Source organism: Malus domestica, chromosome 07, assembly GCF_042453785.1.
Source record: "Malus domestica chromosome 07, GDT2T_hap1".
In the NCBI taxonomy this organism is placed as follows: domain Eukaryota; kingdom Viridiplantae; phylum Streptophyta; class Magnoliopsida; order Rosales; family Rosaceae; genus Malus; species Malus domestica.
Genome location: NC_091667.1, coordinates 14,088,353 through 14,113,107, shown reverse-complemented (window position 1 = coordinate 14,113,107; position 24,755 = coordinate 14,088,353). Strand labels below are relative to the sequence as shown.

General features: G+C 36.7%; 1 protein-coding gene and 1 long non-coding RNA gene across 2 annotated transcripts; one reads left to right on the top strand and one right to left on the bottom strand.

Annotated features, from left to right (window-relative positions):
- Positions 1-9,271: 9,271 nt before the first annotated feature.
- LOC114825777 (uncharacterized) lies at positions 9,272-10,410 on the top strand. The gene is made up of 2 exons (XR_003774570.2): positions 9,272-9,670; positions 9,947-10,410. It is a non-coding gene; the product is annotated as an uncharacterized lncRNA (long non-coding RNA).
- A 5,632-nt stretch (positions 10,411-16,042) lies between these two features.
- Positions 16,043-18,786, bottom strand: LOC103409259 (plasmodesmata-located protein 8-like). Its single transcript, XM_008348072.4, has 3 exons — positions 17,815-18,786; positions 16,532-16,639; positions 16,043-16,428 (listed from the first exon to the last, which is right to left on the bottom strand). Exons 1-3 carry the CDS (start codon positions 18,578-18,580, stop codon positions 16,424-16,426), a joined length of 879 nt encoding a protein of 292 aa, XP_008346294.1. The 5' UTR covers positions 18,581-18,786; the 3' UTR covers positions 16,043-16,423.
- Positions 18,787-24,755: the final 5,969 nt, after the last annotated feature.

Sequence of the window (24,755 nt, the reverse complement as noted above, 5' to 3'; positions counted from 1 at the left end):
AAGTCTCAAATTTTTAGAGCTCACAAGTATACGAATAAGAGGATTGTATAGCATATAAGCACGAATATTGTTCCACAGAGATCAAATTGATTCTAAAAGACTTACTAACTAAATTGAAACAAATTATAATTGAGAAGCTTTAATGAAAAAGAAATGAGATTTTGAATAAACTGAAAACTAAACAAAGCTTGAAAACAAAATAGATGAAAATAATAAAATGGCAACATAAGAAAGAAGACCTAGACATCTGAATTTAGTGTAACCAATTCAACTTAAATCCCTTATTATATTATGCTAAAGTAGTTCCCCAATATTGATTATCCCTAAATTATTCAACGATCTGGCATCTATTTGGTTACATCAAAAGTATCCTTACATGTTAATCCTCTATGGCATCTTGATGAATTTAAACAAATAAGAACCCATTAAACTCTAAGAAAATCGTTGGAACATCACACAAACCATAATTGCTTGATATCTACAAATATGTGTTTCTGGTATCAATTGCAAGAAACTAATCCAAGTTAAGTATGGCATCTACTCTAACTTACATCATATCAACTCAATTAAAACCTAGATGGTGATCAAGCATCTAAATAAAAATCAAGCGCATTAAGAATAGCAAAAGATACTCAATATGGAATAAAAACTTGATAATAACAATGTCACAAGGTAATTAAGTACTCATGATTAGGCTATATATTAGCCTAGCAAAGAAAGAAAAACTAGAAAAATTCTTCCCTTTTTTGCTCTTGCTTGCCGCAGCCCCAGTTGAAAATTGTGTTTTGGTGGCTCACTTTTTTTTTATTAAGGAGAAAGAATCCTACTTATAAAACCCACGGCAAAAGAAAGGGCAAGAAAGAAAAATAACAATTAAAAAACCGGACTTTAAGTCCTTTTTTGAGAGAAAAGTCCTTATTAAATAAAAAGAAAATAAAAGGAAATAATAAAAACAAATAATTATGTCTCTCCTTAAATGCATTGAATAGCATTCTCATATCCATTTTGATCTCCAAATCCGCTATGTTTCCACTTCTTATTGTATTCATATGCCTTGATGCAGTTAATTACACTCTTGCTCCATTGAAATTACTGTATATACCCGAAATCGTCATTTTCTTCATCTTTTTCGCATAACTCCGGCATTGAATGCCTATAAAATAAAATAATAGAATTTAGTGTATTTAACCCATTCATATATTCAAAATTCAAAAAAAAAAATATGATAAAAATATATATGAATATGACCACATCAGTACTCCACCATCAATTAGAACTTGCCATGTATCAAACCAAATTAATATAAAATTCTCTTTATTAAGTTTAATATAAAACTTGAAAAAAAAATACTACATAAACTAAAATAAAAATAAATAAAAAATAAAAACAAAAGATTTATTATCTCAAACTCAGCTCATCCCTCTCTCTCTCCTTCCCGTCCCAACCTACCCAACCCATTCATTAAATCAGTGATCAATTCCTGCCCAAATCTTCTTTAGTTTATCACAGTCCTTACCTAGAAAAGGTTGGAATTAATGATCCACTCATCAAACCCTTAATTTTTTTTCCAGACATTGCTTCTGTTTTGGGGGAAGAGAGATTCCTATTCTAAAGTACATCCAAGCTAGCATAATGGAACAAAATTTCACGATTCTCAAGAGGTGAATTCGTCTCTTCAACGATGCTTTCGTAATCTAGAATAATCTCATGTGTTGGAAAGCATGAGTTAGCGATGGTAGGGTTTGAACTAAGTTCACTAGTTAGTGCCATGATGTTCTTCTTCTGGGTTTGTGAATCATTTGAATCAATAGGTCTGCCACTCTTTTGGCTAGCAACAGATAATTGGCTAGCCGCCATTGTACTGGTTCGCCGACTAGGTGTGGCGAACCTATCTTCGAGGGTTATCTGGTACACAATAATGGCATCTCATTCTTCTGGGACAATGGTTTGACGTCCATTAGGCACGTTTATCTTTGCAGGCACGTTTGCAGCTGGTATCGACGCTTTTGCAAGATCAGTAAAAGTATCTTGCATCTTCAAGGACCTTGACGTTCTTATCTGCCCCTAACAACTGGAAGACTGTCTGAGAATCCGCGAAACAAGAGGTAAAGAGATCACCAGTCAAAGGTTCTAAGTATCTAATGTTAGAAAGAGGATCATAACTGATGTAGATTCCCTATCTTTTCTGGGGACCCATTTTTGCACGTTAGAGCGACTCAATCGGCACATAAACCACACAACCAAAGGCGCACAAATGTGTGATGTCAAGCTCGTATCTAGTTACCAACTAAAGTGCAAAATAAGGTTGGTCCGAGATGAGCCTCAGGCGAACCAACATGGTTGTGTGAAGTATTGCATAACCCCAAGCAAATACCGAAAGTTTGGTGAGCAAGACCAAAGTTCGAGCTATCAATTAATGACGCTTAATGAACTTTTATGTTAGGTTGTTTTGGGTGCGAACATGGGGTACATGATGTTTAACATCAATCCCAACTGACATGCATTAGTCATTGAAAGTCTTTGATGTAAATTCTTCAGCATTATCTAGTCGAATCGACTTAATCGGATAATCAAGATGGTGAGCACTTAACTTAATAATTTGTGCTGGGAATTTGGAAAATGCAACATTGTGTGTGGAAAAAGTGCACACGTGTGAACAACATGGAGATGTATCAACCAATACCATGAAGTATCGAAATGGTCCGCAAGATGGTTAAATGGGTCCACACATGTCCCCCATGAATCCATTGAAGATATTTTGGAGGATCTGTTTGGATCTTATTCGTAAATGGACGAGTAATTAGCTTGCCCATCGAGCATGTTAGGCATGTAAAGTTATGATGAACGTTGCCTGACCTTCAGGTTAGGAGATACCTGCGTGAACTTTGAGGACACAACGCATCATAACACGTTTAGGGTGTCCAAAATGATCATACCAAAGCATAGTTTCCAATGCAAGCCCAGAGTTAGGGCCAACCACATAGTGGACCTTAATGGAACGGATGGTTGTAATGTACAATCCATTTGGAAGGCGCTCCATCTTCTCTAGAATATGTTTTAGACTATATTCATAGGAAGTTATGCAAAGGAATTCATCTCCATGTTCTTTTAGAGGTTTCATGTGATAATTATTATCTCCGATATCTTTAAAGCTTAACAGCGTTCTTCCAAAACAAGGTGAATAAAGGGCCTCTTTAACGGTTAATTCAGAACCATTGTTCAAAATTGATATTCTGGCATGTAACGTCGCAAACTCCTCTCGCAAAGAAAATCGATTCACTTGGATTTAGGACTGGTGCTACCTCAAAGCTAATTGGATTCGTAGGGGTGTTAGTCTGACTAATCATTTTAGGGTGTTTTGTACGGTGTGCCTTAATCTATGTTGCAGAGATTACATTTCATATTCTACTGGTTTACTTGGTGTGCTCTTTCTTTTCTTGAGGTGGTTTTGCTTTATTTTTAGGTTGTACTCCAATAATTGCTCGTGCTTTTGGTATGCTGTGTTTGTGTATCAGTGGTGTTTTGCCTTAAACCTGCTGTTTGGGTTATTTATTATTTTCTAGCAACTGTTTGGTTTCCGAGTTACCTTGGCCACTGCAAATGCGTGTGTGCCTTATATACAAGGTATTTCATCATTAATTCATTTATCATAAGCTTGAAGACCAATCAGTTGCCTTAATGCTCAATCATGTGTTTTCTAAGGCTGTACAAGTGGATTAAGTGGTGGTTTACCTTGAGTAGTTCTCCATTTTTTTATGGTTGGGTTCCTCCTGACATAGTCTATATAATCTGGTTTCCTTCTGGCTTCAAACCTAATTCGCCTACTAAAATTTCCTTTCTCTCCAATGATCAATTCTTAAGTTACTGCCTCCACCAACTCCTTTCACTTCTGGAGGCCTAGAATTTGAACTAACTAGTTCATATCCCTAGTTGGGCAAACCCTTTCCATGTTCCTCAATCAAGGAAGGATCTAGTGGTAGTTATGAAGGCTTTTGGGACTTTTGTTGAATTATAAGTTATGAGCTGATAGAATGAGTTTTATGATTTAAATGGTGTATCCACTTGTGCTTAGAATGCCAAGTGTAAAGTTTTGATTTGTAAAGGCCATGAGAGCCATGTGAATTTCTTATGTTTTGATTACTTGTTAGATGTGTGGCTGTGATCTAATCTAGGAGAGAGAATAGATCCAACAGTCTCTAACAGTTATTTTCATTATCTCACGACTTGTGTGAGAGAGAAGATTGGATATATTAGAAATCTAAGAGAGCACCTCTACAACTTGTAGAAAGTGAGAAGAAACTTTTTTCCAATTTTATCATCTTCTTCAAGTCTATTCAACATAAGAATAATCACAGTTTGATTCAATCTAACATGGCCTCGGAGTCGGGTTGCGATTAGAACTGGGCGTGCACAGTCAATTCAAACATCAACAGTGTTGAGTTTTCTGGGTTCACACAAGCTCGCGATGGCTAGATATGGGACTGCTGAAGTGAGGACTCAGATTTTCTCCGGTGAGAACTACGAGTTTTGGAAAATCAAAATGGTCACCATTTTCAAGTCACATGGACTATGGAATCTGGTGGAGAAAGGGATTACGACTCCTGATGAAGATACAGACGCTCATGGTGACGATGATGAGAAAATGGCTGTAATCTTCATGAAAGATGCAAAAGCCCTCGGCATCATTCAAAGCGTAGTCTCCGATCAGATCTTCCCTCGAATCGCAAACGCAGACTCAACAAAAGTGGCGTGGGATCTATTATATAGTGAATATCATGGTGGGGATCAGGTAAGGTTTGTGAAACTCCAAAATCATAGACGAGAATTTGAATACACTAGAATGCGTGATGATGAATCCTTGTCTGGGTATCTTACTCATTTAAATTAGTTTAGAAGGTGTTAATTAGTCTCACTAAGATGTATGATCCTATATGTTTAGTGATAGAAAACACCAAATGTTTGGAATCTGTTGAGTTGTAAGAGGTACTAGCTATATTAAATAGGAGTCAAGAGCAGAGGTTTGATTTGCACTCCTCTGATGCAACTGAGAGAGCATTTTCTTCTCTTACTATTAATCCAAAAGGACAGAATCGAGGGTATGCTCAATCTAGTACATTTAAGTCACAGAGAAATTATAATCAGAAGGGCAAGAAGTAGGACTCAAAACTCAAGTTTCAACAAAAGCCATTTGTTAATGCTGCACAGAATGTTACTTCTGCTCAAATCATGAGTCAAGATGGTACAAAACCTCAGTGCAAGGTGTGCTCCAAATTTCATTATGGTGAATGTAGGCATAAGGGGAAATCTAAATGATATAACTGTGATAGATTTGGGCACTGGGGCAAAGAATGTACTGTTGGAAAAGCTGTTCATAAAGCAAAATATGCAAATCAAATGGAAGTGACTGGAAACTTATTCTATGCAAATTGTGCTGTTGCTGAATCAAAAATTAATGGGGAATGGTATATTGACAGTGGATACAGCAACCATATGACAGGGAATGTTGATCTTCTTGTTGATGTGAAGACCAATGTTGCAGGGAAAGTTCAAATGCCAACAAAAGTGTTAGTGAATGTGGCAGAATGAGATCACTGGCAATTGAAACTAATAGAGGGAGGAAATACATCAGAGAAGTCATGTACTTACCTGGTTTAAAGGATAATCTACTAAGTGTGGGACAAATGGATGAGCACAAATATTATCTTGTGTTTGGTGGAAGTATGTGTACTGTTTTTTATGGTCCTTCTCTGGAATGTCAAATTATCAGTGTGAAAATGAAAGGAAACAAGTGCTATCCTCTATCTCTTAGGCCCGAGAACCAACTTGTGTTGAAGACTAGTTTTGCTCACTGTACTTAGACTTGGCACAGAAGATTAGGCCACTTAAGCTTTGGTGGAATTAAACAGATGAAGGATAAAGACATGGTTCATGGTCTACCATATCTAGAAGAGTATGATAAAGTCTGTGAAGGTTGTCAATATGGTAAACAACACAGAGAAAGCTTTCCTAGTGGTCAAGCACAAAGAGCAGGTGCTCCACTCGAATTAGTTCATGTTGATTTATGTGGGCCAATGAGAAATGAATCCACTGGAGGAAACAAGTATATTATGCTGCTTGTGGATGATGCAACAAGAATTATTTGGGTATACTTCCTTAGATATAAATCTGATGCTTTCTCTTGCTTCAAGAAGTTCAAAGCAATGACTGAGTTGCAAACTGGTTTAAAGGTGAAATGTCTGAGGAGTGACAGAGGAAGGGAGTTCATATCTACTGAATTCAATCAGTTTTGTGATACAGAAGGCATTCAAAGGCAACTTTCTCTTGCATACATTCCACAACAAAATGGAGTGGTGGAGAGGAAATATAGAAATGTGGTTGAAATGGCCAAGTCTATGCTACATGATAAAGGGATGCCTTACTATATGTGGGTAGAAGCTGTGCATACTGCAGTTTGTATTCTGAATCGATGTCCTACCAAGTCTCTTAACAACATAACCTCCTTTGAAGCCTACAGTGGAAGGAAACCGGGAATTGCTCATTTGAAGGTTTTTGGCTCAGTTTGCTATATCCACACTCCATCTGAGCTAAGGCACAAACTAGAAGCTAAGAGTCTGAAGGGAGCTTTTGTTGGTTATGCAAAGTGTAAGAAAGGGTACATAGTTTTTTATCCACTCTCTAAAAGGATAATATTGTCGAGAGATGTTGTGTTTGATGAAGATTCAAGTTTGGACTGGCAAGGAAGCACAGAGAAACATGTAACTATGCCCAACTATGAATGATAGTCTATTGAAATACCAAGAAGTGAGTTCACAGAAGATGAGACTCAAGTCTCAAATACCTTGTCACCTGGTAGTTTGAGAGAAACTCCAAGTGGTACTGATGACGTTCAGATTACTCCACAAGTATAGTCAAGTGAGTCTTCTAGCAGATCATGTGAAGGTGTGAAAGAATTTCAAGTTTTTTATCATACTCCATTGAAATGGAGAAACTTGGATGATGTACTTGCTTAATGCAACTTATGTATTATAGAACCTCAGAAGTATGAAGATGCTACTGAGGATAAGTCTTGGATGAAAGCCATGAAGGATGAGCTCTCCATGATTGAAAAAAATGCAACCTGGGAACTGGTAGGCAGACCATCAAACAAGCCTATAATTGGAATTAAATGGGTGTTTAAGACCAAACTCAATCTTGATGGAACTGTGCAAAAGAACAAGGCAAGGTTTGCTGCGAAGGGATATGCCTAAAAACCAGGAATAGACTACAATCAGACTTTTGTCCCTATTGCTAGGTTGGATACAATAAGAACTCTTATTGCTTTAGCTGCACAAAAGAGTTGGAAACTCTATCAGCTTGATGTCAAATCTGCCTTTCTGAATGGTGTTCTGGAAGAAGAGGTATATGTAGAACAACCTGATGGATTTGTGATCACATGAAAGGAAGACAAGGTGTATAAACTTCATAAAGCTCTCTATGGTCTCAAACAGGCACCTAAAGCCTAGTATAGGGAGATTGACACTTATCTTACACAATGTGGTTTTATGAAGAGTCTAAGTGAGGCTACCCTCTACACCAAAGCAAGGGGAGATGAAATTCTGATTGTTTCAATTTATATGGATGACATAGTGTATACAGGGAATAGCAATGATCTGTTGAAAGAATTCAAGGAGGATATGATGGTCAAGTATGAAATGACTGATTTGGGTCTTCTCCATCATTTTCTTGGCATGGGAATTATTCAAACTCACTCTAGTACTTTTATTCACCAAAGATAGAATGTTGCTTATCTGTTGAATAAATTTGGCCTAAGTGAGTGCAAATATGTATTCACACCTCGTCCCATCAGATAAGTTGTGTAAAGATGATGGTAGTGGATCAGCAAGTGAGGAACAATATAGAAGAATTATGGGAAGCTTGCTATATCTTACTGCCACTCGACCAGATATAATGTATGCTGCCAGTCTCCTTGCTAAGTTCATGCACAGTCCCACAAATAAGCATTTTGGTACTACTAAAAGAGTGCTAAGATACATTAAAGACACCCTGGATTAAGGCTTGGAGTATGTAAAGGGAAAGAATGCAATGCTAATTGGGTTTTGTGATAGTAGTTGGGGAGGATCGGTTGATGACAGCAAAAGCACTTCTGGATATGCTTTTTCTTTTGGCAGTGGGGTGTTTTCATGGGCTTCAGTGAAACAAAATTGTGTTGCTCAAGCTATTTGGCTCAGGTTTTTCCTTGAAGACTTTGGTGAATTACAAACTAAAGCAACTCCAGTGCACTGTGACAATATAGATGCAATTGCAATCACCAATAATCCGATGTTCCATCAGAAAACCAAGCACATTGATAGAAGGTATCATTTCATCAAGGATGCACTATAAGAAGGGGTTATTGACCTAGTGTACTGTCCAACAAATGATCCAGTTGCAGACATCTTCACTAAAGCCCTAACCAAGGATCAGTTCAACTATCTCAAAGACATGATTGGTGTGGAATCAGCTCAAAAATAAAAGGGAAGTGTTGAATTATAAGTTATAAGCTGATAGAATGAGTTTTATAATTTAAATGGTGTATCCACATATGCTTAGAATGCCAAGTGTAAAGTTTTGATTTGTAAAGGCCATGAGAGCCATGTGAATTTCTTATGTTTTGATTACTTGTTAGATGTGTGGCTGTGATCTAATCTAGGAGAGAGAATAGACCAACAGTCCCTAACAGTTATTTTCCTTATCTCGCCAGGGTGAGTACGTACACCCTTTCTTCTACTCTAAATGTTGAGAATATGCAAAGTAGGGTGCCTATGGGCAAGATGTTTGGACAACCTTCGGAACCAAGGCTAATTAAGTGGACGCTTGGCCTCCTCTAGAAGTATGAAGTCAAGAATACATTCTACCTGGACCACTTTAGGCGGAAGTGGTTTACGGTTGAATTTATGAATGATGATGCCGATAAAAAGTATGCCATGGGTAATCAGCCCAGGTATGTTTTTGGCCAAATATTCTATCTGAATGATTGGACTATGGAGTTCGGTGATCTGGATTCAAATAATAAATTAATGGTTTGGGTGAGGCTTCCTAGATTTAAGGAGGAGAATCTTATCAAGGGTGATTACATAGCCTCTAGGAAACGTTTTACATGTGGATGAGGTTACGCTGAGACTAAATAAGGTCTTTGTGAAAGTGCTGGTGGAGGTTGATTTACGGTTCCCCTTAAAGAGGGTGATGATTGTTAATCAGGATAAGGATCATCCTATCCTGATTAGCTATGAAAGTTATTTGAGTTTGTTTCTACTGTGGTCGAAGAAGAATTGAGGGACATGCGTGTTCTGAGCTAGAGGTGAATGGTTGATGTTTCTTGATTGACAGGGTGTTTGACGATGAACCACTAATCTTTCCTGAAGATTTTAAGGTTGATGACGATGTGAAGGATGAATTGCAAAAAGATGTTGTGTTTTGTTTTCCATCTGTGGTGAATCATGAGGAAGATAATGTTGAGATGGAGGTAGTTGGACAAATGACTGGGGTTGAATCATAGGAAGATGAGAAGATTAAAATTCATAGAGATGTTGGTAAGGAAGTAAGGAAGGTGGCTAAGAACAAATGGGTGCTACGCCCAGATTTAGTTAAAGATTGGAGGAGGACTACAAAGAATGCTGAGAATATGCAAAAGGTAAGTCTTATTGATAACTACAATTGCTTTATTGTGCATCGAAGGCAAGATAGTTAGAATTTATTTAGGGTGGAATTTATGGGGGCCTTTGTTCCCCCTGGGTTCGTTAATTGTTTGGTGTATGTTCAATTTCATTGCATAGGTATTTTTTTTATGGAGTGCTTCTATTGTCTTTTTTTTTCTTTTTCTTTTTTTTTTTAATTTTGTATACGTTTAGCTTGGCTAGTTATGTTAATTACTTAGTGAGCTGTTATGTGTGTTTTTGTTCAAAATCAGGATAGAGGGTCTGTTGGAGGAAGTAGGGTTGCTGAGAACATGGGTGAGTCTTCTAGGGATGCTGTGAATGCAAGTTTGGCTGCTGAGGGGTCTTGGCTTACTCCTAGAGCCACTGTTGGAATGCTGAGCCCAAGGAAGAAAATCTGAGAGGAGTTGGCAACTCAGGAAGGAACTAGCTATCTCAAAGAACTGGATTTATGAGGTGTCTATCGTGGAATTGTAGGGGTATTAGGAGGAAATACTTTAGTAGTAATTTTAATTTTCTATGGAGTTTAGTTAAGTTGGACTTTTTTTGCTTGCTTGAAGTTAAGGTGTCCCTTGATAAGGTCCCTAAGAACTTTTATGTTAATCATTTTGACAATGTATTTTGTTGTGATTCTGTGGGATGAACTGAGGGTCTTTGCTTATGCTGGAATGATACTATTGTTGCTATTAATATTATATCTTCTACTAAATTTATTCAATGTGTGATTAAAAATTTAACCAATAATCGTGAACAAGTAGTTACCTTTATTTGTGCTTTTCCACAACATATGCAACCTTCTCTTGGGAAGAGATACTTAGTTTGAATCCAATGAATAAACCCTGGTGCCTAATATGAGATTTTAATAATATTGTTAACCTCTTTGAGAAGGCTGGTGGTAGTTAGATCTGGCATTCGTGTCGTGTTTTTCGTGTTCGTGTCGTTTTCGTGTCATACCCGATATCTTAACAGGTCGTGTCGTATAACACCCGTTAAAATAAACAGGTAAAACGCCCCGACCCGTTACTCATTAAGGAAAATATATTTTAAACCAATAAATAATCAAATGAAAAACATAATACCAAATAAGTATATACATACCATATTGTCACATTCAAAACATAAAAACGCATTTTTCTTTTAAGTATATTTTCGCTTACCTAAATTGATTGCTCTAGCTTTTTTCTTTGCAAGACTCGTATTTGTATTGTCTATACTTTCGCTTCCAAGATCTCATTTTGTTCCCATTATAATCTCCACGGGCTCCTCATCACTAAGGTTTACTGAATCTGAATCTCTAGCATCCATTGCTTCTAAAACAAAATGGGTATAAATTAATTAATAGCTTAATTAATTAAGTAAAGTCTTTAATAGTTTTTTAATTAATTTAGAAGTGTAAAAAATATAGAAAAAATATATAAACGCTCGTAATGACAAGCTTTACAACTTTCATGAAGAGCTTAACTTCGAAATTTGCCATTATAATCACATAAATCATAGATCAAAATTTAATCGTTGATTGTTGTTTACATTTACGCTTCATTGTTCTCATCAAATTTTGTTTTTTTCTTCAGATTTTCTTTTTTGAAAACATGATCTATTAGAGGATGCAGGAAGATGAACGGTTTGAATTGTTAATATTATATTCAGAGTTTTACGGTTAGTGAAAATATTGTTTGATATTTATAAAGTTTCTACAAACTATATGACATTGACTCATATTTCAGTGAACTGTAAATATCGAAACGTGATATCAAAAATCTGAACCGTTCATCTTCTTACATCCGCCAGATGATTATGTTTTCAAAAAAGAAAATTTTAAAAATGAAATTCAGTAAAAAGAATAGAGCGTAAATGACAATCGATGAGTAAATATAAATTTAAGGTTTATGGATTATAGTGTTGGATTTCGAAGCTGACCCCTTCATGAAAGTTGTAATGCTTGTCACTATGAGTGATTGTATATTTATTTTTTACATTTTTTACACTTCTACAATAATTTTTATTAATTTTATTAATTTTGCCCTCAAATATAAAACATGAGGGTTTGGAGGATTTTAAAAATCTAAACGATAATGTAAGTGTATCCATTATCTACTCATGGAAGAATAATGATGAATCACAAGTGTTTATATATTCTTTCACATTTTTCATACTTGTATGTATGTCTTCTTAGTTCTTGCCTATACAAATACTATACTAGTTTATTTTAATTTTGGACAACATGTTAAGTAAAATTTATCCTAATAATGATAATAAGGAATTCTCATAATAAAAATAAATAATGACTAAAACTTTTTTTTTTAACTTATATAGAATAATAATACAAAACTATATATTTAATATAGAATATATTGTATATATTAATATGGCTATTGAATTTTATAATAAATTTTTTGGTAATTAAACTTCAAAATTATCAAAATAATTTTTTTCTTAACGGGTCAAAACGGGTTAGCCACGTGTATACCCGTTAAGAACTCATTATTAAAGGGTTCTTAACGGGTCACCTGATAATGACCCGCTTAGTTATCATGTTAACTCGAAATCCGTTATTTTCGTGTCGTGTCACCGTGTCGTGTCAGCAACTGCCGGGCTAGTGGTAGTCAGTTTACCACTACGGACATGAGTAACTTCATCAATTTTCTTATTCTTGGGAGCCTTGTTTCCTTGAGGGTCTTCTGGTGTTCCGTTTACTTGGATTAATGGCCATCTAGATAATACAGTAATCTTTGAAAGGCTTGATAGGGTGGTTGTCACAACCCGTCCCGAATGTTTATATTATTTTGTCCTCGAGAGCATGAAAATTACTACTTTGCCCTTGAGTGTTTGGTGGTGGTGTGTGTAAATGCGCTAAGGATTTGGACCAATTTATTTTCTTCCTAAGTAATTGGATCCAATTAGAACTTAGGTTTTCTTTGTTTTTGGTTTGGCTGCCCAAATCTGGACCACACATTTCAACACACACATACATCCAATGACTCTCTCTCTCTCTCTCATTCCCTCTCGGATTTTCTTTCCTTTTCCGTACAATTGTACAGTCAATCTCTCAACGAGCTTCACCAGTCGCGGATTGAGTTAGATTAGGTGGTTTTTGGACTCCTTGCAAGCTCAAGAGTCGAAGCATACCCTTGGCTAGACGTGAGGACTTGTAGAACTTAAGTTAACCGAGCTCTGGTGAAGGGTGAATTTTCTCCGACGTGATCGCGAAGGTTTTAGGTTGTTTTGAGACCTAAGAAGGTATTATTCTTGCTTTTCTAGCACGTTGGATCAATTTTGGAGTAGTTTTGATGTAAGAACTCTCGGGGTTTAGTGAGTTGCAGAGGTGGCCGGATTGTCGTAATTTTTCCGGCAAGATCCCGTGAGTTTTAGGACCTAAAAGTGGTAAGGTTTTGTTCCTCTCATCCTAAGCTTCAATTTGGTACAAATTTCATTAAATTTGGTTGAGAAATGGAAGAGATATTAAGGTTTGAAGTTTTTCCAGTTTTCGGTGACATAGACAGTGACGGCGAGGGAATCCAGTGACTCGCCGGAGAAGAAGGCAAATATTCTGTCAACTTTGACAAAATATTCTAACGGTGTCAGGTATATTTAACTGCATATTCTAATATTTAACGGAATATTCCATAATGCCGTTAAGGAATCCGTCAATGTGCCAGGCACGTGCTTGCGTGTGGGCCGCGCGTCTGGTCATGCCTTGGCCGTCGCGTGACGGCACGTGAGTGATCGGAAAATTTTTCTAAAAATATGGGAATGTTCCTAAGGTTGAGTAGGTCACGTTGGTATATTCAAACACCCCAATTAAGCAATGTAAGAGAAGTTATTACCTAGTTTTGATTATGTGCTTAAAAATAACGTTTAATTAGTTGTTTCGCATATAGGTGAGACCTGTCCTGAGGACGAGCGCAGTCAAGCAAGGTTCGGGGGTTACGACCCTTCCACATATCAGTGAGTGGGCTTTTGGTTTTCAGTATATATATACACTTGGTATTTTTTCCCAAAAAACTTAATTAAATGGTTTGATACTTTGAAATGTCATGTCAAATGCTCTCTATGTTTGATTTTGCATTAGTATGGTTATATATATTGTTGCTCGACGTTGTGGACGCTCAGGTAAGCTTCAAGTGAGTATATTGATGGTTGTGAATATATTAGTGCTGAGATGTACTTCGAGCTTATTATCCTGCACCCCGGTGTTAGTGCTTCGCCCGAGGACAGGGCCTAACCTTCACGTGATCGTTCACCTCCCGCACCACACGCTCACCTTGGATCCAAGGCAGGTGCCAGCCTGTCGTACAGACCACTTTAGGTGGTTCCGACTCGTAGGTGATTTGTGATACTTCGCACAGCCTTCACTTGACCGTAGCACTTGAGCGTATTTATTTACACCTAGCCTGTCGTACATACCACATTAGGTGGTTCCGACTCGTGTGCAGAATTTGATTAATGAGTTGTGGGCCCAGCCGTACAGGTCACTTTAGGTGACTCCGGCTGGCATACTATTTTATATTGATTTATTGCACTTGACTTACTTATTTCTTTCTGAGATTTGACATGGTATACTTGGTGGACTTGCTATTTTGAATATGATTTTGAGATATACTCGTATATGATATTTTCTGGGAATTATATACAGCTTTTATGGCGAGGGGTTACTACTTTGATAGTGAAATGGTTTTGAAAAGCTTTATTTTTGCCCACTCACACTTTCTATTTTGCGCCCCTCTAGGTTCTAGTTAAGAGTGCTTGTTGGTGGCTCACGAGGAATTCACGGTAGCTCTAACAGATTATCACAAATGTAAGACCATCTTTGGTATTGTATAATTAGTATTCGTCCTGCTGGACTACACTTAGGTTACCTACACTCTGGTTATGTGTAGTCACTTTTAATATCGCACTTTCACCTTATCTCATCTAGTGTTTTAGTCAGTTGGTTTTTATTTATTCGCATTTCTTATATCATTATTGCTTTCGCACTGTGCACATGGCTACGTCACCCTCACATGATGGTCAGCATGCCTCGATATTAGGTCGAGTTGTGTCAGTGGTAGCTAATCCTACCCGGGTTGCTGAGTTCCCTTAATTTAAGTTACATAATTTCCAATATTTGCATCTAATCACTCTGATGGAGAGAAGCTTAGTGACCTTAGCGGGGTTATCTTAATTTGCTGGCAAATCCGGAATATCAGCCCATTTCCGACCCGTGCGACTTTATTGGCTATCTCTACTGGTGATATGTATCTTAAATCCAATGCTAAGAAGTGTAAATAAAAGTACTTGTGATAACTCCACGATAATTAAGTGACATCCTCTGATCATGGCTACGTCAAATTAAATTTTGATGGTTTTTTGGTAGCTCTGGACAAAGCAACAACTGGTTTTGCTATCCGAAATGACATTGGACATCTTATTGGTGGTGGTGCTGTTAACTTTCATGGGGCTAGTATCTCGGAAGTGGAAGCGAGGGGTTTAAGAGAGGGGCTTTTGTTTGCTCTAAGGAAAGAAATTTCAAATATTATGGTGGAAGGCGACTCTAAGCTTGTCATTCATGCATTTCAATAGATTCGGCAGTTTCTGACACGACACGAAAATAACAGATTTCAGGTCAACACGATAACTAATCGGGTCATTATCGGATGACCCATTATGAACCCGTTATTAATGGGTTCTTTACGGGTATACACGCGGGTAACATGTGAGTAACCCGTTTCGACCTGTTAAGAAAAAAATTATTTTGATAATTTTAAAGTTTAATTACTAAAAGATTTATTATAAAATACAATAGCCATATTAAAATATACAATATATTCTATATTAAATATATAGTTTTGTATTATTATTCTATATAAGTTAAAAAAAAAAAAGTTTTAGTCATTATTTATTTTTATTATGAGAGTTCCTTATTATCATTACCAGGATAAATTTTACTTAACATGTTGTTGTATTATTATTCGTGTCGGGTATGACATGAAAACGACACGAATACCAGGTCTACAATTCAAGGTCTATGCTTGATCCCCTCGAATCTTGTTCATATCAATAAAGATATCAGGTGGCTGGCCGCCAAATTTAGTAGCATCAAGTGGAACCACATTTTCAGAACAGCTAACTTTGTGGTTGATACTTTTGCCCGTTAGGGTCTCTTGATCTCGGATTGTTATATTTGGGATTATTGTACCCCAAGTTTTGCCTCTTCTGTTCTTACACTTATAGTTATGGAAACAGTTGTATTCATAGTTTCTCTTTTTAATGAATTGTTCTTCAAAAAAGAAATTATACTTCGAGTTCGATTATTAATTGAAAGTTCCCATGACGGTGAGGTTAGTCAAAAACTATAAAAGGAAAAAGAAAAGTACACACGAAGACACACATTTTAGAGAACTTCGGCCACCAAAAGAAAAAGCAAAGAGATGATGGGTTTGCCGTTTACAAAAAGAAAAGTTGCTTAAATACCTAAAATAAAGTGATGTGGGTTTTTGTTGGACAGCATGAAGCTAGACAGAATCAGCAGCCCTTTCAAAGTTGATGGAAATTTGAGTGCTAGCTACTTTATGCTATAGGATAACACCACCTTCTTTTGAAGAATACTGTTTCGTATTAGAAGAGAAAAAAAACTGAGGGCATAGAGCTTTCACAAGAATATTAAAGCCAACACCAATTTGTGGTCTTCCATCACAATGATTATGCATTCTCCATATCTTCTAAGTACCAGAGAGATCTCTCCATCCGCTTAATTAACCTGTAAGCATGATTAATTCCCATAATCAATGATTGATTAATGATAATATATACACACACAATTAACTACTAAAGTGGAGGGAAAATATTTGTATTTTATTTACCCATCGTTTTCCTGCAAATTGAGAGAAGAACAATTAGAATAGCTAAACCTGCTACTGCCCCAACAATAATGGCCACTGTCTTTCCCGCATTGTCTTCGTTAGAGAAATCTATACAAACATGAAAAGAAAAAGTGAGAGGAATAGTAGTATTTATCCATAATACGTAAACATTTGATTGAAGATAAGCAAAAGCTGCCACCATCGCATGTACAAGAGTGATTACAACTTTTCAATACTCTCTTTTTCCTTAATAAATCCGTAATTTCTATCTCGAGAATTGCTACTCAGCCTCTCTTAAAAACAATTTGAGCGGAAGATATTAACACCTAATTTTACCTTATATAATGTTCCGACCTGAGTGCATTCATGATAACACAAAATGAATAATACACATGTCAATAAGTCACACATAATCTTATTTTAAGACAGTCTAAATAACATTTTTGAAGCACTCCTTCTCAACAAAATGTAGCTTTAAGGGATTCACTAATAAACTTAATACACGGGGATATATGTATATATATCTAGAAATCAGTGAGTGTGGAATATGTGGACTTTTCCTTCTTTGTTACTTAAATAGAGCAACACATTTTGATCAGTACATCAAAGCTTATAATCAACTATAAGGCTAGCAAATTGTTAAAGCAAATCAGAAAATGATCAAAGAAACTACTACTACGTACCACCCCTTTAGTGCTTTGGCCTTTTACTTTATTGACCTTGGTTTGATAAATTTTTCCTGTTTTGCTTTCAATAATTAAAGTGGTCAACATGTTATTTTAATTATATAACATTTTGGCCCTAATAATTGAACTATCTTAATTTCAAAAACTTATCTAACAAATGAAGTTAGCCAAAATGATCTCTGAGATTAGCATAACAATTAATTTAGTCCTTAACATTGAAAATCGGTACAATTGGTCCCCGTTTGTCCACCGTCAATCATTTTTGTCCTTCTATAAAAAATCTCTTTTATATTGAGGGTATTTTTGTCCATTCAACTCATTAACTTGCCTTTTCCCATTAACAAAGATTTTCTACCGAATGATCAAAATGATTGATAGTGGACAAACATATGGATAACTTCTATCGATTTTCAATGTCAAAGACCAAAGTGAGAAGTTATGCCAATCTTAGGGACCATTTTGGCTAAAAAGCCTAGATAATTTCCTATTCTCTATTACATCATTCTTAATTTATGATCCAAAGGACAATCTTAATCTGATTTTATCATGGTTTTGCTTTCAATGCTGCCACTATAGAGAAGATGAGTATAATTGTACCTGAGGCTTTATAGTAGCCAGAAGCCCAATACCGAGCATAACACTGAGCCAAGAACACATCCACAGCTGCTGCTGATCCACATAAACTCTTCAACTTTCCAACAGCATCAGCAATGCAAGAAGAGCAGTCGTTTTGGGTCAGATCGCCCAAACACTGAGCAAACCCTTCAACCAAACCAGAGCTACTAACTCTAAAACCATTTGCTCCTTGCAAGTCAGCAAGCACATCATCCCTTCGCCGAAAGAATTCAACATCATCTGTCCCACCACTTTTACTGCATTTTCTATACCTTAGGCTTGTATCAAGCTTGCCCAAGAAATCAACATGCTCATATCTTATAAGGCATCCGTCTAACTGCAGGGAAGCCCCATACGAGTAGGGACATACCAAAGTGATTTGATTCACTGCGCTTACGATGCATTTTGAGCAGTCGAAAATCTTTAAGTCACCTCGGCACTGGTACAAACCGTAGATGGATCCTTCTGGTGTTGAGCTTCCATTTCCGACTGCAAAATTGTTGTAAGAGACTTGAGAGGATGAGCTGACGACTGATGATAGAAAAGAGTTGAGGTTGGCTTCAAAGGGTGAGTTTGGTTGGTATTTTTCTTGGGAGCAGCCTGCATAGATGAAGATGCGGGATTTGATTGGGTAGCCATGGATAGTGATTAGAGTAGAAAAGAGAAAGAAAATAGAGGAGGTTATTATTCTCTGGGCTAAGATTGTTTTCTGTGTAGAGTAGTGTAAGTGAAGGTTGTTCATGACCATTTTTTTCCCTTGCTTTTTTTTGTCGATTTGGTATCACTTTCCTTTTGTATTGTTTTTGTTTTGTGGTTTGGTGGTGATGGTTTGAGAGAGTGAGAGTGAGGGATTGGTTGCTTTTTGGTCTTTCTTCATTTCTCATGTGAACACTTTGCGATGAAGAAAGGGCCCATATTTTCTCTTTAAGGGTCTACCTGTATGTGTTCTTAGTTAAAGCATCTGCTCAAAAGTTATGCTCTTTTTATTCTGAGATGCTCAAAATTATACTTTGATCTAGAATAGATAGTCATAAAGATGAGCACGCAGACTGGTTCTTTTATTACTAGACATAAAACCCTATCAAGTGCCGTGGGGGAACGTCAAAACACAAGCCGACATGTGATAAGTTTAAAACAAGTACCGTAACTTGGCGTGCCTAATTCATGTATCTATATATGATACAAAATAAATTGTCATAGTATAGCTGCATTCTATTTCGGGATTTTATAACAAATGATCATTGAAATCGGCTTATCTTTATTTTTGTCCCTCAATTTCAAAATCGATAAATGTAATACAAATGAAACCTTTAATTTCAATAATATAAAAATTTAACAAACAATTTAAAAGTAAAGAGGTGTTTTTATATAGGTACATTTAATAATTTCTCATAATTTTGATCATGGATACTTTGTTGTTATTTTAAGCATGTTGGATATTGAGATTTTGCCATAATAAGTATGACATGCTTTGATTAATTGTTGAATACAAAAAAAAAAAAAAAAAAAAAAAAAAAAAGGAGAAGAAGGAGAAAACTTATGTGGACCTCAACTTGCTACTAGACCTAGTTGAATGGCACTATCACCCATTTAAGAGTTTCTATTTAGCTGACGGCAAGAGCGGTTTCTCCAAAACCCGAACTCGGGTGAGTTGGAATCGGTGTTGGTTCACTTCTTCGGCTACTGCTCTGAAAGTGGGGTTGTGTTTGGGTTGTGCTCTATTTTGAGAGAGAGAGAGAGAGAGAGAGAGAGAGAGAGAGAGAGAGAGAGAGAGAGAGAGAGAGAGAGAGAGAGAGAGAGAGAGAGAGAGAGAGAGAGAGAGAGAGAGAGAGATATATATATATATATATATATATATATATATATGAATCGAGGGTGGAGGGAAAGTGGGTGGGAGTTGGGAGGTGGGAAGTTTAATTTGTTTCCTGAGGAGTTAGGAAGAGTGAGCTCAGGCCATCTCCAACCGATGGCTGGCCAGATGGCTCGTTTTAGCCCTCTGGCCCTCCAAGATATTAATATTTTAATGAACAGTATAGGGCCATATTTGCCTCCATCTCCAAGCAAGGGCCAAAGGGCTATAGGGCTCGTTTTAGCCCTGTTACAAAAAACCGTCTCCAACCAAGGGCCAAATGGCCAAACATAATTTATTATTTAAATTTAAAAACTACAACAACTTAAATTCAAAAACTACAAATTATATTTAAAAACTACAACTTAAATTTAAAAATGACGAATTAAATTTAAAAACTACAAATTAAATTTAAAAACTACAAATAAAATTTAAAAACAACATTAACTTGAATTTAAAAACTACAACAACTTAAATTCAAATCCAACGGCTAAGTGACGTCAGCTAGCCGTTGGTAGCTGACATCATGGTGATGTCAGCTAGTCGTTAGATTTGAATTTATATTTTTTTTGCTATAAATAGGGTGGATATTGGGCTATAATTCACAAAACTTTGAATTCAATCTATTTCGATTCTAAAAGAGAAGCAAAATGGGAGCAAATGAGACGAGAAGATGAGGAGTCTGATGAAGAAGTTCAAGTAATTTAAAAAAAAATATGAAACAAATTTTGTAAAATAGAAGTTATAGGAAAAAAATATAATTTAAAAATATGAAACAAATTTTGTAAAATAGAAGTTATAGAAAAAAAATATAATTTAAAAATATGTTATAGGAAAAAAATATAATTTAAAAAAAATATGAAACAAATTTTGTGAAATAGAAGTTATGGGAAAAAAATAGAATTTAAAATAAAATAAAACAAATTTTGTGAAATAGAAGTTATAGGAAAAAATAGAATTTAAAAAAAAATATGAAACAAATTTTGTAAAATAAAAGTTATAGGAAAAAAAATAGAATTTAAAAAAAAACTATGAAAAATAGAAGTTATAGGAAAAATTTTGTAAATAAAAAATAATAATCAAAATGTAAAAAAAAAAAATTCAAATGCAACAGCTAGCTAACGTCAGCTAGCCGTTGAATTTGAATTTTATTCTTAAGCACTCCTATCAGTTATAACTGACACACCCCGATCCTAGAATCAAGGTGTGCTGGCCGTCACGTGGGCATGACGTAACCAAAAGTGCGATGCGGAATCAAAAAATAAAAGAAATACAAAGGAATAAAAACCAACTACTAGCAATAATATCCAACTAACATGCTAGAGTGAGTTTAAGTGTGAAACACACATATTCAGAGCATAAGTACTAAGTGCAATCAAGTAGGACCATTACTAAATTACAACACCCGAAGGTGAGTCCTACATTTAAGTAGTCTATCAGTACGCCGTGGGAATCCTCATGGGCCACCAACACTGCTAATTAGAACCTGGAGGGGCGCAAAACAAGATTAAGTGGGTTAGTAAAACAACGCTTTTTGAAAATATTTCATTTAACAACACTTTTAATCCCTCACTGTAAAACCTGTATACTTTCCCAGAAAAATACTATATATATAACCATATATAACAGCAAAACTCAAATCACAAGTCTTTAACACTTTTCAAGAAATATGCCATGCTATGCTTCAAACATGATAAGGATGCATCAATATAACAAGTGAAATGAGGAATCAACTAGAGACCTTGCAGCTGTCTTGTACGGTTAATTCTATAGCTCAATATCCAACCCAACCGGAGTCACCATTATGACCTGTATGGCACTACTCTGCACATAAATCGGAACTACCAGAAGTAGTCTGTACGACAAGAATGGTGTAAGAATACGCTCTAGTGCTTCTCTCATCAACAACTGTATAATAATCTAAAGTCACCTACAAGTCGGAACCACCTCTAATGGTCTGTTCGACATGCACCTACTTGGATCCAAGGTGAGCGTATGGTGCGGGGTGAATAACATAAGCACTAACACCAGGGGTGCAGGTTATGAGCTCTCAACACAATTCATATCATTAATAAGTCACATGAACACATAAAACTCACCTGATACTCACCTGTGCGTCCACAGCACCATTTCACATACTAATTCATATAATTCATATATTATGTATGCATGGCATTTTAAAACATACTTCCATTTAAATTCAATTTCAGGGAAAAATCAGTAGTATATAGGTATAAACAGAAAATAGCTGCCCACTCACTGGTATGTCGAAGGGTCGTAACCCCGTGATGTCCTTGAACGCGCTCGTCCTGGAGATAGGTCTCACCTATATGAAATAACTATAAAAACGTTATTTTAAAGCACACAACCAACAATACGTTATAACTTCTCATACGATACTCAATTTAGGTATATGAATATACCACAATGACCTACTCGACGTCATGGACGTTGAGGTATTTTTAGAAAAAAATTTCAATGCCGCACGTGCCCCCACGCGCCGGGAGAGGCACTGATCTACGCGCCCCCACGCGTGTCATCCCCTACCTCCAGACGCCAGAAAATCTCGCCGGTACCGGAAAACTGGGCAGACCTGCAATCGCCATTTTCTCGCTTGATTTTGCACCATTTTTCACGAAATTTTCACCAAAATGAAGCCCTAAACATGAAGAATCACGATGTACTAATTTAAGGCTAAAAAACACATGAAATCTCACCGGAGAAAATCTAAGAAAACCGGCAAACTTCGAACCCTGCGATCCCGACGTCCAAAACCTTCAAACTAAGTACTCCGAGCTTCCTTGGGACCTCACTAAGCTCCCTGTAGGCTTAGAATTCCCTGAAAACTAACATTTCATGTGTGCATGAACAGTGACATCAAACTGGGTTACGGTTTCAACGTGATTTCGAGGGTTTCCAGTTCTAAAAATAATACCAATCGATTTAGGAGGTTACAAGGATGAAGGAACTCACCTTTTTTACGTCGATCTGTGAATTTTTTAGGGGTTTTGCTCTTGTCAGTACAAGTTCGAAAGGGAGAAAGAGAGAGTGAACTGAGAGAGAGGAGAGAGAGGGCACGGGGTGAGGGTATGTGTCCCGTGTGTGTGTGGTCCACCCATAACAAACCACAATCCAATTTTGTTTAAGTCCATAACCACACAAAAATGTATACAATTTTAATCCACTTACTTTATTTTCCAAGAACTTAGGAGAGTATGCAATATTCGAATAAACATGTCACACATACCATAGCAACCTTTAAGGGCAATTCCGTCATTTCACATCCACGATAAATGAAATTTCAGGACGGGCTGTGACAATCTACCCTCCTTATAGAATTTCATCCTCGAAATTCATACAACACTCAATCCACTAATACTCATAAAACAACCTTGGATACATCTCTCTCATTCGATCTTCTGTCTCCCAAGTAGCTTCTTCTATTGAGTGGTTCATCCACAATACTTTTACCAAGCTCACTGTCTTATTCCTTAGAACCTTGTCTTTCCAATCCAAGATAGTCACTGGTTCCTCATCATACGTCAAATCCGGATTAATCTCCAAAGGTTGAGGAGGAATCACATGTGAAGGATCTGAAACATAATGTCGAAGCATCGAGACATGAAACACATTATGCACCTTAGATAACTCCGAAAGCAACTCCAATCTGTAAGCAACTTCACCAATCATTTCAGTGATCTCATAAGGTCCTATATACCTAGGACTTAGCTTGCCTTTCTTTCCAAACTGCCCTACACCTCTCCAAGGTGACAATTTCAAGAATACTAAATTACCCACATCATATACTCGATCAGTGGCATGTTTATCTGCTAAACTCTTCTATCGATCCTGGGCCGCTTTCAGGTTAGACTTAATCACCTGAACATTTTGAGTAGTCTCATCCACAATCTCTGTGCCCTCTAGCACTCTTTTGCCAACCTCTGACCAACACAATGGCGTACGACAAGCTCTACCATAAAGTGCCTCAAATGGTGGCATAACAATGCTCGAATGAAAACTATTATTGTAGGCAAATTCCATCAAGTCTAGGCGATCATGCCAAGAATCACCAAACTATAACACTCAAGATCTCAGCATATCCTCTAACGTCTGAATAGTCCTCTCTGATTGTCCATCGGTTTGAAGATGATAAGCAGTGCTATAAAGCAATTTCGTACCAAGAGCTTCCTGAAAAGCTATCCAAAACTTAGAAGTAAATCTTGGATCTCGATCAGAAATAATATTCACTGGAACTCCATGATACTTCACAATCTTCGTGATGAACAACTTAGCCAATTTATTCAGGGGATACTTTTCTCTCACTGGAATGAAGTGTGCTGACTTGGTAAGACGATCTACAATCACCCAAATGCCATCAAATCCATTCTGTGTATGAGGAAGCTTATACACAAAATCCATAGTTATATTTTCCCATTTCCACTGAGGAACGGGAAGTGGTTGCATCCGTCCAAAAGGCTTCTTTCTTTCTGTTTTGACTTGCTGGTAAACAATACACCTACTTACATATTCTACAATTTCCTTTTCATACCCGACCAATAATAAAATGGTCGAATGGTATGGTACATCTTAGTTCCTCCTAGATGCATCGCATAAGCCGAACAATGTGCTTCATCCAAAATTTCCTTCTTTAATTCCTCATTATTTGGCACATACATTATGTTCTCTTGCATAAGCATGCCATCCGATTCTCGAATCCTGAGATCTTTCTTTTTCCCTTCATTTCTCAATCGGATCATTTATTGGATCTCTTCATCAACCATCTAAGCTTCAAGTACACGATCGTCCAAAACTGGCCTGACTTGGAAACTAGCAAGAAAAGCTTCTCTTCGTTCTTCTAACTCCAACTTTACTCCAGTAGCTTTCAAATCTGCAAGAAGAGGAACACGGCAAGCATACAAAACATTAAGTCGACCTTGAGGTTTCCTACTCAGTGCATCAGCTACCACATTTGCACGACCCGAATGATACTCAATAGTGCAATCATAATCACTTAGAAACTCCATCCACCTTCGTTGACGAAGATTAAGATCATGCTGAGTAAAAAGATACTGAA

Bases quoted from the DNA above. Each gene is read 5' to 3' on its own strand.
- LOC103409259 (XM_008348072.4), bottom strand. From the start codon at position 18,580: ATGGTCATGAACAACCTTCACTTACACTACTCTACACAGAAAACAATC. The intron at 16,640-17,814 runs GTACAATTATAC...ATGTTTGTATAG, and splicing joins TGGCTACTATAAAGCCTCAG to ATTTCTCTAACGAAGACAAT.